Source organism: Watersipora subatra, chromosome 7 (assembly GCF_963576615.1).
Source record: "Watersipora subatra chromosome 7, tzWatSuba1.1, whole genome shotgun sequence".
Lineage (NCBI taxonomy): Eukaryota > Metazoa > Bryozoa > Gymnolaemata > Cheilostomatida > Watersiporidae > Watersipora > Watersipora subatra.
In genome coordinates this window covers 1,486,778-1,500,944 of record NC_088714.1, presented here as the reverse complement: position 1 = coordinate 1,500,944, position 14,167 = coordinate 1,486,778, and the positions used below count along the sequence as shown (strand labels likewise).

At 34.5% G+C, this 14,167-nt stretch overlaps 1 protein-coding gene across 2 annotated transcripts in view; it reads right to left on the bottom strand.

The window, feature by feature from the left end:
• LOC137401221 (mitogen-activated protein kinase kinase kinase 21-like) overlaps positions 1-8,351 on the bottom strand; it is a 35,514-nt gene extending 27,163 nt beyond the window's left edge. The window contains exons 1-2 of one of the 2 annotated variants that reach the window (XM_068087621.1): positions 8,230-8,351; positions 4,405-4,936 (exon numbers count right to left, since the gene is read on the bottom strand). In XM_068087621.1, coding sequence (XP_067943722.1) covers positions 4,405-4,753 — 349 coding nt within the window. In that variant the 5' untranslated portion in view covers positions 4,754-4,936; positions 8,230-8,351. Of the gene's footprint in view, positions 1-3,525; positions 3,565-4,404; positions 4,937-8,229 lie in introns of those variants that run through there. The other variant, XM_068087622.1, reaches the window with a different exon arrangement.
• Between the last annotated feature and the right edge of the window lie 5,816 nt (positions 8,352-14,167).

The following is a 14,167-nucleotide window of genomic DNA, read 5'->3' as shown; positions in this document are numbered from 1 at the left end:
CATTGGTAATAATCTGTAGCAATGAGATAGCTGAAAACGGCTGAAACAGTTCATGGAGCTCGAATGACCAATAGCTGGTCTAATTGGTTAACCGGTGTTTCGACATTTCTCATTTTTTACTTTACGTTAGGACTGATTGTATAGTGCGTACTTTGGGCTCATCTACTAATTGGGAAAATCTTACATAGCTCAGGCCACTATTAAATTTCAAGTGGGCCGTGTAAATAAATTCATATTGTAAAGGCTGGCCTTAGCCTTAGCAGATCAATACATCTATTAAATTTAGACGTATTAAATTAAAAATGTATCTATTAAATTTAGGCCACAATTAAATTTAAGTGAGTTCCTTGTTTAAAGTGGTCTTTCTACTTCGAAGTAGCCTACATATATAAAAAATGGTTTAAGTTTACAATGGTAGATGAACATTGAAAGCAACACCATAGATATAATTAATAACTGCCTCAGGCTAACAGTAGTTCATTGTTTAATGCGGTCTTCATACTTCGAAATACATCTATAGAGTATATAAAAACGGTTTGCAAGTTTTGGGCCAAGAGTTACGTTTGGTGAGCAAACTTTTACGCGCTGCCTTTGTGCTAAATGCAGCGCATAAAAGTTTTGCTCTGCCAAAAAATTATTTGGACGCTTATATCGACTAGTTCAGCAGTGCAAAAGAAAAGTTGAGGCCGGAAGACATTGTGGAAGGTAGTGGACAACTAGAAGATGTTCGCTCTATCGAAAGCAATAATCAGAACGCAGCTATCCGAGCAAACGGTGGAAATATTTTTGTTTTAAAAACATTAATTTTAATTTCTGCATGTAATATAAGTATGGTTTGTTCATGTAACTTGTTTATGAATATATATTTGTAGCATTTGATAAATTATCATTACATAGCTTATAATTTTGCAAAGTTATAGCCTATTATTTGATAGCACCATTGCGATAATCTGATCTTACAATTGATCGACGCTCGCAACTCTTCCTCTATTGTACATAAAAAACTAGTTTTAGCTGCAAACTGTAGCAAACATATCAATGAGTGCAATGAGCTTTTATGCAACATTGTTAAATACAGATATAAAATAAAAATGATATATAATAAAAATAAATATGAAATAAAAATTGAAAGTGCCAACAAATTGCAAATAAGGACACAAGCTATAATATCATCGCAAATCAATTAGATTTCAGCAAAGGATATCAACTGGTGGAGATATTTCTCGGTTTCTCGATGCACACTTATTAAGAGATCTTTGACAAGTTAGAGGTAAGTTAGCAGATTTATTGCATCCAAAAAGTATAATATTGCTACCGACAAAAGAGAACAAAATATAGGCGACATTCATTTCACCCGTATTAGGGCTAAATTTATCTTCCGAAAATTCTGACGAGCCATTTGAAAAATAGACCGCTAGCCTCTATTTGAACGCGCCCTCCAATTGACCGCCACTATAGAGGAAAGGTTGAAAAATAGAGCCCCATGGTGTTCAATTGGAGGTTTTACGGTATATATAGGATAAATGTGTGTAGGGTACACAGAGTAACTGCAAGTTCATGTAACTGCAACTGCATGTAATTAACACTAAATGTTCCTTGTATATAAGTTGGTAGTAACCTACATATATATATATATATATTTCTCAACGTATGTCTGTCTGTCATTGGGGCTATAGCGCACGCTAATTATTTTAGCGCTGTGCCCACGCGTTACGATGCCCCTGTTAAAAATATTTTTCGTAAGCTTCAATTACTATATCTAGGGTCAAGACCAATTCTTCTCACGCGGACAATTATATCGCCGTATTCAAAGTTTTGACGGATAGCTTCTGGTAAAACAGTAACCTTTTTTATCCACACACACTTCTGTTATTATTATTATTATTATTAATTCTACATATTCAGGATTTTTATTTTGTTTTTTCAGTTCGTATTAATTGTATCATTACCGAATCATCTTTTATTGTAATCGTAGCAAAACCAACTTAATTTAGTTATTACTTGCTAACTATTTTACATTTACATCTAAACCTTTTATCGTCGTTTTATTTTTTCTAATTTATTTGACCTGAACGAATCATTTTCCTCATGATATGAGGAAATATGAGTTTAAAAGTTGTTTGACAAAGTTTAAAAACCTTTACAGTTGTTTTTATTTTCTCGTTTAATTTATTTCAATTACAACAAACACTTTTCTCATGATATGCAGTTGGAAAGTTAGAATGGCAAATGTTGTTATATATATTATGTTAAATACAGATCAATTTTCTGACCAAAAGATTTTTTTTATTACTCGGAAAACGCTGGGTAGCACAGCTAGTATTCTTATATTGCCAACAGCTAAGTAATTATATATATCATCAAAATACCGCTAAACCTATTTGCGCTATTACTTTACATATAAATTTTTTCAACATGTAAAATTGATGTAAAATTCGGGCAAATCGCTGACTCTACACGAGATGCAGTTCCTAACACAAGCTATTCAAAGCTTCTCAAAGTATCGCAGTCTTGTAAGTGAAAATTATAAACAAAACTTTAAAAGGCTTGAAAACAAGTGTAATTAGTTTAAACTTCAAAATTTGCAGGGTCTATGCACCACAGCTTTTGTGGAGCATAGACTCGGCACACATTTGTATGACAAACTTCAGTTTTTACGTCTCTTAAGGCAAAGGTAATGATAAAAACCTCTACATATTGATTAACGCTAAATAAATTTTTAGATAAAATTAAGTTGTTTAGATTCAGTTTTGATATCTGTTTCATTTAAGTAATGCAATTATTTTAATGCTTTGTATCAACACCTATAATATTTACCAACTCATTATCGCAAGTTTTCAGGCAGTAGAACAAATTAATGTAATACAATGTATTTTATAGTAATATCAACTCCAACATCGAACACACATTTAATAAACATCAATTAACTTTAGGCGTAAAGGTTTGACTATAGAGTTTTGATAATAAGAAAAACAAGCGCAGATATTCTTCAAAATCAGATATTCTTCATATTAGACAATAAAAAAACTCAACAAAATTATGCGATGCTGCCTTCCCATTGTTTTTCAGTGTCACCACTAAACAATCTTTATTAACACACTAGGCTATTTGTTACCCAAATTTACAAAAATAACAATTATGCATAAATAAAACCAAGCAATTAGAACATAGGTATACAAGTCACAAAAGCACTTAAAAAAATCTACCGGTATGAATACATTACACATGGACAAGTATGTATTTTTAATGGCATCTTCTTGTACTAGTACTTGCGCCAGTACCTGCGCCAGTACCTACGCTAGTACTTACTCCAGCACTTACGCTAGTACTTACTCCAGTACTTACGCTAGTACTTACTCCAGCACTTACTCAGGTACTTGGGCTAGTACTTACGTCAGTACTTACTCCAGCACTTACGCCAGTACTTAGGCTAGTACTTACTCCAGTACTTACGCTAGTACTTACTCCAGTACTTATACCAGCACTTACTTTAGTACTTGCGCAAGTACCTACATTAATACTCACGCTAGTATTAATATTTGCCACTCGAATAACAACCTATGCGAAAAATTGTAATCAAAATAGCTACACAATGCAAGCGTTTTGCAAGGCATCAGGTTTTTTGTTGGCGATATGTTGGCAATATGCTCAAGTAAATGTTGATGAGTGCTATTTACACTCATAAGAGGCAAACAAAGGTTAATAATGAAAGAGAGCAGACGGCTCTGGAGCTTGCAGCATGCGGCACGCATCACATAATGACTGTCCTACAGTTCAAACTAATAAGGCTAACTTTATGAGTGTTTATCTGAAAAGCAAACCAATGACCAGAGGCTAATTTCAATATCTCATCACATGCATGATCTTCTTAATTGAATAGTGGAGAACAGTTTGTTTACAGGGCAAAAGTTTGAGTAACGCGAAAATGGATCAATGTATAAAGACATGGAGATCTGGTGTTGAAATGTATTCATACGAATTCATGAATTGTATATATATCGTCGACGAGAATAACTGTTGACTGGGTATAGTTGGAACCATCTATAAATAGGTGACTAACTAACGAAGGAAAAGGTGATTGGAATATATGCTGAAGGAGTAAGCAATAAAACCTCGTGAACACTGTGCATCAACCCATGTGCTGCCACACGCTGACATGCGTTTTATATACCCTTTAGACCAATGCTCTTACAAGCATTATGACCATATGTTGACTTGTTGAAAATAATAGATTAGGCACACATGATATGTGTGGCAGGAGTATTTGACCACTCCTCCCTCGTCTAGATGTAGTGCCATACTAAAGTGATCATTCTTACAAATACTGTACTGTAACGTACAGTATCACAAGTAACAGGGATTAAGCATGCATGGAGACAACTCTATGCTACACTACAAGCTTACCTATGACATTGCCTAGAGTCAATTCCTCATACTTGATTTCTGGCAATCGAATTTCCGACAATCGATTTTCTGGCAATCGATTTTCTGGCAATCGATTTTCTGGCAATCGATTTTCCGCCACAAAGTTACTGGGAAAGACCCCGACTTTATCATCTACTTTGCCGGTCCACCAACCGTCAGAACCAGAGACTTTAGGATCTTGGGTTAAAACCTCGACTTGAGTACCTCTTTTCAACGTCAGTTCATCATGCTTTTCGGCATCATAGTCAAACAAGGCACACCAGTATCTGATTCCTTCTTGGACTCGCCCAGTTTTAATCGCATGTTTGGCATCAATCTTGGTAGCCATCTTGAAATGATTGATAGTCAAATACGCAGATTGGTTCCGGGGTAGCCTTCCGATAGGCCCACACCATTACGCGCAAGTCACGAGCTTGCTATAAGCAACAGCGGTTGTGATTAGCTGACATGTTTCTCCAGAATTGCTGCACTCTTATAGAGACCACAGAAGTGGGCCTTTATTCTTATCGAGCTGAAAGACACAAAAGGTTCACGTGGATCACACTGTTTTATATAACTGTATTCTGATCAATCACAATCTGACATGCTAGATGACTGCAAGTACAAGGTAAATATACACAGCAAGGTAAAAGGTACACAGCAAAGATGGGACCAAAAAATTTGTCGCTTTGCAACTATTGTCTGTGGTGCAATAAAACCAAATGAAAACCACTTCACAATATTTCTGAGGAATTCCTTTCCATAATTTTGGTATTTTGTGTTGAAAGCAATTACAAGAGATTAGTCAATTTTTAATGTAATGAACACCGAAGAGCATATACACTAAATGGGCTTCATCATATGATTTCATGGAGCAATATTCAATATGAAGACATATCACTTCTTTCTATTGGCCAATCTCAGCTTATGGAGATTAGCAGACTGGTATTGTTACCTGACCTCTCAAGCAAATACTTATCTACGCAATACTCCGTTTATTTACAACTAACAACTGAATTACATGAAAACTTGCTTAAATCATATATCTATCAAAATGACTGCATATGTTTATTTTGAAGCGTTATTTTATTTATTATTTATTTTATTATTTTGTTTATTTTTATTCTATGTATACAAAATTTGTACTTTTATTGCAATGTTTTGATATGACATGCTAATACAGTTTCTGTAAATATTTACGCATGAATTTTTAGATTTCCCTTCTTTGATCTGCACGCTACGCAACGCTTTACCTGAAGCTTTTACTGCTACCTTCATAATTCACAGAAGTATGTATTACCAAAGCTTTCATGTTCAGACCAGATTAATTACACATTCAAACTAATAACGAGTATGCTGTATAAAAAATGAGGCTTAGATCATCAGCAAGGCAATAACCATGATTATGTGGCCGGTATTAGTAATTCACGTTTGGAAGCATTATGGAATATTGAAATCAAAAATTTATTAAGTATGCCTGCATGATAGGTGTAAGTTGAATTAATCAATTCCCAAATTATTTGGTCAGTAATGGTATATGCGAAGTGAAATTAAAGAAACTCATAAAAATGACATAGTACATGCATGAAGTTAGTACACGCATGAAGTTAGTGCATGCATGAAGTTAGTACACGCATGAAGTTAGTACATGCATGAAGTTAGTACACGCATGAAGTTAGTACACGCATGAAGTTAGTACACACATGAAGTTAGTACACGCATGAAGGAGGAGATCCAGCGTCCCTTTCATAAGTACGCAGGTAAGTCACTCATAGTTGAAATACAATTCTTATCCAATCACCAACACTTTCTGTACAATTACTATACACAGAGATGAAAGGCTTTAAGCTGAGAATGCTACAAATTCATGTGCCCTCAATATAAACTGACAAGCGTACAGTGAGTTCTACCAGCAACTTTGAATTATAAAATTGAAAATATTCATGTCGTAAAAATTAAAACTTAGCAACATACTTAGTTTATTGCTCTGTAAACTCTAAAGATCCCACTAAGCATTTCATGGCACTTTATGTATCAAGAATAATCATTCAGAGAACAGAAAGCAGTTTGATAAATTGTATAGAAAATGCGGAAAAATGTCTTATGCAAACTAGGCCATAGGCAAGAAGGGGTATGAGCAATTATATTACAACAATGATTCATTCAATCAATGAACCCGACACCTGATGACCACCAAACACTTTTGTAAACGTCGACTAGCGCACTTCGCTATCCTTCTTTTTTTCGTGACGTCATTCTATCGTTGTCCGCCATCTTTATGGACAACTTTTATCGTTAAAAACACGAAGTTTCTTCAATTAATTATTGCAAACAATGCTTTTATTTGCAAATTTTATATTTTAGTATAAAAACAACACCGAAAAATACTATTAATCAAGAAAATGACGATCATTTTCTACAAAGATGGCGGCTTTTCGTGAACGAGTGCATGTGCAAACAGGGTGATGACGTCAAAAAAAACCGATGGATTATTCACCTGTCAAAAACCTGTCATTATCACTAAATTCATAAAATTATTGCAAGCAGGTGATGAATTGAAGCTGATTGAACGGTATACGAGATAGGTAGGCATAGATGTAGTCTTGGCCCCACACTAACACAAATATGTAAGTATCACATGCTTATTAATGTGATACCTAATTAACAATTAATTGTAATTTTGCTATTAATGCTCACATGCGCATATGTAGTTTACAGGTGTAAACGAATGTAACTTACAAATTTTCAAACACGCGATTATAAAAGAGTTGGAACAACACAGTTAGCAGAATAACTAAACCATTTGTTCTGGCTCATTTGGTAACTTCTGATCAGTTTAGTGACAAATTCAAAGGTTTTAGATCTTTATGGCATTGGCTGCAGTATAACTGATGCAAAACAATTTACATATCTGATGGAACAATTTTATGCTGCTATTTGTTTTTACCAATGTCTCAGCAGCAGTTGTAGCCTATGTTTCGCAAGTATTTTGCTGAGCAGACTATTCATGGAAAATCAAAGTAAGGAGATTTAGTTACTTTGTTTGTCTTGTGTGCAATTTATCCTAAAAAAAACAAAACGCAACTAGCCCAAGCCTTTACCAAACTTTTGTCAATTAATCAAATAACATTTTAAAGAACTTCGATGCTTTGTCTGATGAATAACTTGAGCAGACATACTACGTAATACACCAAATAAATGATTCAACTGAATCTATGGTGTCACTTAAAACAGCACTAACTTTAAAATTATTCTTTTCCATTCACCTAAATTTGCTGATATTGTTTGATACTTTTTCTTCAATTTATTTAACTTATAATTCCTATTTTAAGGTGTATGTAGCCTATGTACTTTGTATAAAACAATGGAGCATAGGAGCACGGAGACGGTGTAGGACGGAGACGATGTCATACTGAGCAATTTCTGAACCCGAACAAACGCATAATGATATTCTAACCTTATTCTCGACTACAGACGCATTTAGTTAGACGGTTAGATTAGTTAGAATAGACTAGTTAGAATAGTTAGACGGTTTAATTTTATATACATTTGACGTGTTGCTAGTGCTCTAAATTGGTAATACGTAGATGGTAGAACATGGCTTGCTTTTATACGGTTATTTGTTAATATTCATAAAAAAAAACAATGTTACGTAAAATATGCATATTACATACCAAATTAAAACATTAGCGAGGGAGCGGAAACTATCAACAATGTAACATTTAAAAAGGAACAATTTGCGTGATTTTGGTGGCAGTGGTGCTCTTACACGACATCAGATTCAAATAAAAACACAATCAGTTGCTGCCTCATATTTCCACTAACCTGAATTATGCATATGCATCATTATACACAAAATATAAACACGAAAGGTAGTGAGATAACCGACTCTGGTAATAAATCAAGAGTTTTGCAAAGGCTACAGTCAGAAATTACCAAAAATCGCTGTCATTTGTTGCCGACCGTGTCATGTATCCGCTTTAATAGCATAGCCATTATCGCTCAAAAACAGGGTGCGGCTGTGCAAAGTAGTTGGTAGCCAGATGTAAAAGCAAAATTGGTGCAAAAATATTCAAAATTTTTTTTTTTCAATTTAAAATAAAATTAGTCGATTGTGCCAAAAGGTTTTTCGCAAACAGCTGTTTTACGAATACAACTCGCAGCAGATATTTCCTGTTATTAAAATTTATAGCCTCAGCTCTGCAAAATTTTCTGAGTTTGGGCAAAAGATATATTTGTGTATATTAGCTTTGAATCTGTACCAGTTGAAGCTCTCAGTTGTCTGAACATCTGCACAGCGATTCGCATAGATAGTACATAGCAATAAATTAATTTACATGTACTATGCCTACAATTTTACAACTACCGTGCGAGAAACTTGAATGTTTCTATTCGCGAGTAAGAGGAAAAAACATTTGTTTATGTGTTGAGATGTATGTAGTTCAGAAGTGGAGAAGATCTGTTATATGAGCAAAGCATTATAGTTGTTGATGTTGGGCTGAACATGTGAAAAAGGTTGAAAATAAACAGTCTATGCATTGAAAATCTGATAGATGCGAAGCAAAGTTTTTCTTTTGTAAATGTGTAGCCAGCCATGTCTACAAAAGTGTATAAAGTCTTAATATCTTGAATCTTTTTTCTAATGTTATTGTTGTTTGAGGCTGTATAAATATATTGTATAATAAGTGCACCTGTACAGGAGTAGAACTCGAACTGTTACTGGTTACAATCAATCTTTGAATAGTTAACATATAACTAGCTAAACTGCAAGTAGCTTGATATTTAAAAACTTTGTGAGCAACAGCAAAAAGATATCGGCCATATAGCTCAGCAGTATGAGGAGTCATAGTGTCACCACCCCCCCCCCGTGTCACCTGACCGTGTTAAATAGTTAACACTGGTCAGGAGTTTGTTCACAAGTCAGAATTTGTGGTATCTTTTACAGTTTGCTTAGATTATGTAGCACAATAAGATGGCTTGCTCGCACGTATTGTCTCATAGTTAGTTTTATTGCAATCAGATGATTTGGGTATATGAATATTTTTTTGTGTAGCCTAGAAGAGTTGGTTCGAAGCTTGGGTAGTTTCATCTGATAATGACAGTGTTACATTTTGATTTGGTTTTTGCTGCTCAGGCGCCAAATGTTGGTTGTGTGGTGTTGTTGGGTAATGTGGTTTGAAGTAATATTTGTTTCTTTCAATTATTTTATTGGCACTTCTACTGACGATTCAGTATAAAACAGATTGTGGGTTTCCCGAATCCATAAGTGCAGGAATTCCATCTTTTCTGAACCAGTGCAGTTATTCTTCTGATTTAATGGCCCGAGATGTGTTTTTCTGTTTGCTGCTTATAGAAATTGTGTAGATTTGCCATTACAAAATTTCTTATTTTGTATGAATTACACATAACACCAATCTGATTATTAATCACTTGTTAAAGAATATCTTGGCAGGCCTTCTCAACAAACTTGTAGTGGGTTTGTCATCATATATGATGAGACCAAATGTGGCGTACATTGCAGTTTTAAATCTTTTCCTAATTTGTTGCACTGTTCTGATAGCTCACTCAACTGTATCTATGGGCTGATAATAGTGTAGGCTGGAATTCTCACCAATTTATAAATCTTGACAAACTTTATTGTAAGTGTTGATTTTTTTTACCAAACCCTATTTCTGCATGTTTTGACTCATTGCTCTGAGACAAAGTTGGTCAATTCTCCTTTTAAGGAGTCATAGGAAACCTATTCAGAGATAAGTCGATTGTGACAAGTGCTGTTTGACATTTGAAGTCTGTGAGCTCAACTCCTACCATTTATCAAAGTCTTTCTGAGGGATGACGTTATTACTCAGTGCAGGTTTGACATTTGTGATATCGACATTAGTCATCCCAATGATATCTGTTTGAAGATATCGACTAGCGCCTAGAAAAATGATTCTTTCAAAGTCTTCAATCTAACCCTTTTTCGTTAAACATTTGATCAGATTAAGCTTTTGGCTGTTGTTGTGTGCTCTTAACCAGTTTTAAATAGATGAAGATCGTTACTTTGTTCCATCGATCGTTTTATTATAATGCCTGCACATGCGAATGTGCTGAGTACACCATTTAGTATTCAGTTAATACACAGTTAATACACAGTTAATACACAGTTAATACACAGTAATACACAGTTAATACACAGTTAATACACAGTAATACACAGTTAATACACAGTAATACACACATTTATGGAAAATTTCAGACGCAGCTGATACTCCAAAAGGAAAGCATACAAAGCAATACTTTATAAAGTAGTATTAAATACATACAAAGTAAATTTGTTAATGGAGTATAGAGACCCATTGAGGAGCTGGCTATCTTGTTAGGATGAATTGTCCAACGTGCAGACATGGCATATGATGTAAAGAATTATTGGCCATTCTGATATTCTCCCAAGATGGAGCATAGGGCACATTTCTGAGGAAGTACTGTTTTATGATGTTCTCAATCGAGACTGCTGAAACTTGCCCTGCTTCTTGGCTACTGTAACTCAGTGGTGTGACTAATATTTCCTGTTTCATTCTCTCTAGCTATTTTTCTGTAACTGAGGCCATGTACCTTGTGGCATTGTTTTAGTCAAAAGCTGTACAGGCTTTCTTTAGGAGACAGTGTCCGAGGTGTTTCATTAAATCTTCCAATTTCAGCATTTATTTTTTGTAACAGCTGTTATGATATTATAGGCAAACTGCATCCTTTGATGGGGTTTCCTTTCCATCTATATTGAGAATGTGGGCTTTAAATGAAGTAAATGATGTGAGAATACTTTGTAGTTGTGGTCTTATGTAGCTGTTTTATAACATGCTAGAAATCCTCTCAAGATTCTTTGAAAGCGGTTATTTGTTAGGTTGTAGTTGTGGTCTTATGTAGCTGTTTTATAACATGCTAGAAATCCTCTCAGGATTCTTTGAAAGCGGTTATTTGTTAGGCAGCCATTTGATCCAGACGTCTTTTTGTTATGTCTGGATAATGAGTAGGTCTTCGTTAGTCTGAGCTTCAATGAGTCATTCAGCCTCTGCTTAGGATCAGGTGGACATAGCTGATTTTGAGGTTATTTCTATCTGCCAGTGGTCTACTCTAAAATTCATTCCATTTCCCTATACCAGAGTTCAAGTGTTGTTATGTGTTGTCGATGGTCCAGCCAACTTTGGTGTATGGCTTGTAAACCTTTGCCATTATGATGATATGAATATAATGAATTATTCACATATACATGTATATGTAACTGTTTGCAAAAGTATGCAAAGTCTCACAGCTGAATGCCATAGGTATTGAAATGGTTCATAGGTACATTTACATGTACTGTATACTCTCTGATGCAGTCCATAAAAATCACCTCTTTCTGTAGAGTAGTCATTGGAAATTTTTCCCATTGAGCTGTTAAGTACAGTTATGCAGGTCACCATGCTCAGTTTTTGTAATGTTGTTATTGTTGCGTGACTCTATAGTAATATATAGAGGAATATTAGTAGTATATATTAGTAAGCTCAGGAGTAACAGGAAATAAAAGTACTGGAGTAAGACTAAAATTGAACTCAATGGTACTCAACAGGAAACAGCTGATATACACTTAGCTTAATATCAACAGCCTAATTATTAATGGCTCACAATAGCAGAAAGATAGCTGCTATAAAGCTCAAGTCTCAAGTAGAGACATGATATAGCAGTGGTGCACATACAAGTGGTGCACGAGGAAAATATGTTACTGCTTCGTCATTTAGTAGTCACTCATGTTGATATAGGATGGTGTCAAACTGATTACCGTATAGAAACATAGACAAATTCCACAATTAACAACCTGTTTTCTGCTGTGGGAGCTATTTGGTCTTTTTTACACGAATGTGGCATTAATTTTGACAAGTAAAATTATAAAAAAACGTTTAAGCTAAACTAGTTTTAAATCTAACTAAATGAGTTTTAAAACTTTGAAAAGAAATAGTGTGATTAAGTTTCTAATAGACTAATAGACACTGAAAGTTGTAGTCTAAAAGCTGTTGGACCCCTTTTTGCCGTATAATATTTTAGGAATCTACATTTCAGCATTAATTAGCATTTGGTTATCAGTATTTACTAATCAAAGGGCAGTATGCCTGGCATATAATTTTATGCATTAACGAGATGTAATTTGAACTTCTTTGTTTCATCATTCGTTAGGTTTGTTACAGCTACAACATATATCATAAATAGTAACTTTGCTAATCTCCAATTATATTAGATGGGTGGTAGAACCACTTAGGTTTGGCTTTACTACCTCCTCTTAGTTCAACATTAGTAAAACGAATAAATACGCAAATTTAGCTAGCACACCAATCAGCTAATGCTAAGAAGAATATTGTTTAGAAGGTTATCAACATAGTTATTTGATATCGAGAGAAGACAGGCTGTAGATTGATGTAGATTTACTCGCGGTCATAACTTCTTCCTTGCCTTTGTAGGTATGAGTAATCAGTAGCCAGAATTTTGTTTCCCTGACTGCAGTTCTGCATCGTAGCTTTACTTCAAGTGCACTGGGTTATCTATGTTTCTTGTGGTTCGAATACATTTGTTTGCCATTTTTTTAAGAGAAAGCGTTAATGGTAATGGATTAGCAAAAGTGTCATCTCTGATATTGATGACTAGTTATTGTCGGTGCTACAGAGATTGAATACCGTTCACCAGAGTTTCTCAGCTTTCTGTCTACCTAGTTAACAGAAAGAAACTTTGAAAGATGCTGCAAGAGTTGGATAAAAAGAGAGGGAGAGGACTTGTGAAAACATGGTCAAACAAAAATAAATATCACAAAACATGAAACTTGGACCTTGCAATTACGCATGTTATGGGCAGTTTTAGCGATTAAACGGGTTTTACAGAGTCCTAAAAAAGTGATAGATGTATTCATGTAACTATCAAATTTATACTAAGCTGTAATAACATTTTTAATTTTTGTTATAGTAATCTTTTGTAATTTTAATCAAAATCCAAATGTTGGGGATTAGTCACTGGCGACAATTCAAGCAGCTGCTGAAGGAGAACCAATAAACAAGAAAGGGTCAAAACCAGAAGAGGCTAACGCATGACTGTAAATTGCAACATTTACCTCAGCCATCAGATCGGGATTGGCCAAAAACTTGACCACTTAAAATCCTCTGGCATTAATCTATTTTCCTATAGTTTATCAGCAGCTCCCTAATAATATAAAAACCCTAGTCTAATGGCTGCCTAGTTATCAGCGACTCGTTGAGATGATGAATTTCTACATTTGAAAAGGCATAGACATTTTTAATGGGAAAGACAGAAAATGACATACTTTACCAAACATTATCCAACCCCATTGCAGTCACAACAATTATAATTATTTCATTTGACTAAGTTAACATTACTAAACATGAACATTTACCTCATCACTTTTTCACTTATTGTAAATCTTTGTATAGACATGACGTAATTTTCTTACTGGTTTCATGGTAGAGACAGCGCATAAAAATAATGATACGCTTTTACCTAACAACCATTGTCCCTTTTACAAATCTGAGTTTCCTCTGATAGAATACATGCATATTGGAATAAATGTTACATTTACAACTACCAAATCGTGTAGCATCTGCTAGCCAATATTTTACTTATTGAGTCAATGAAATAAGTGAATGTTTGGCTTTTAATTTTTTTAGTAACGCAAAATATTAGTTTAAAAATTTCAACAGTATATAAGAATAAAAACATGACGTGCAAATAAGAAGCGACTACCTAATCG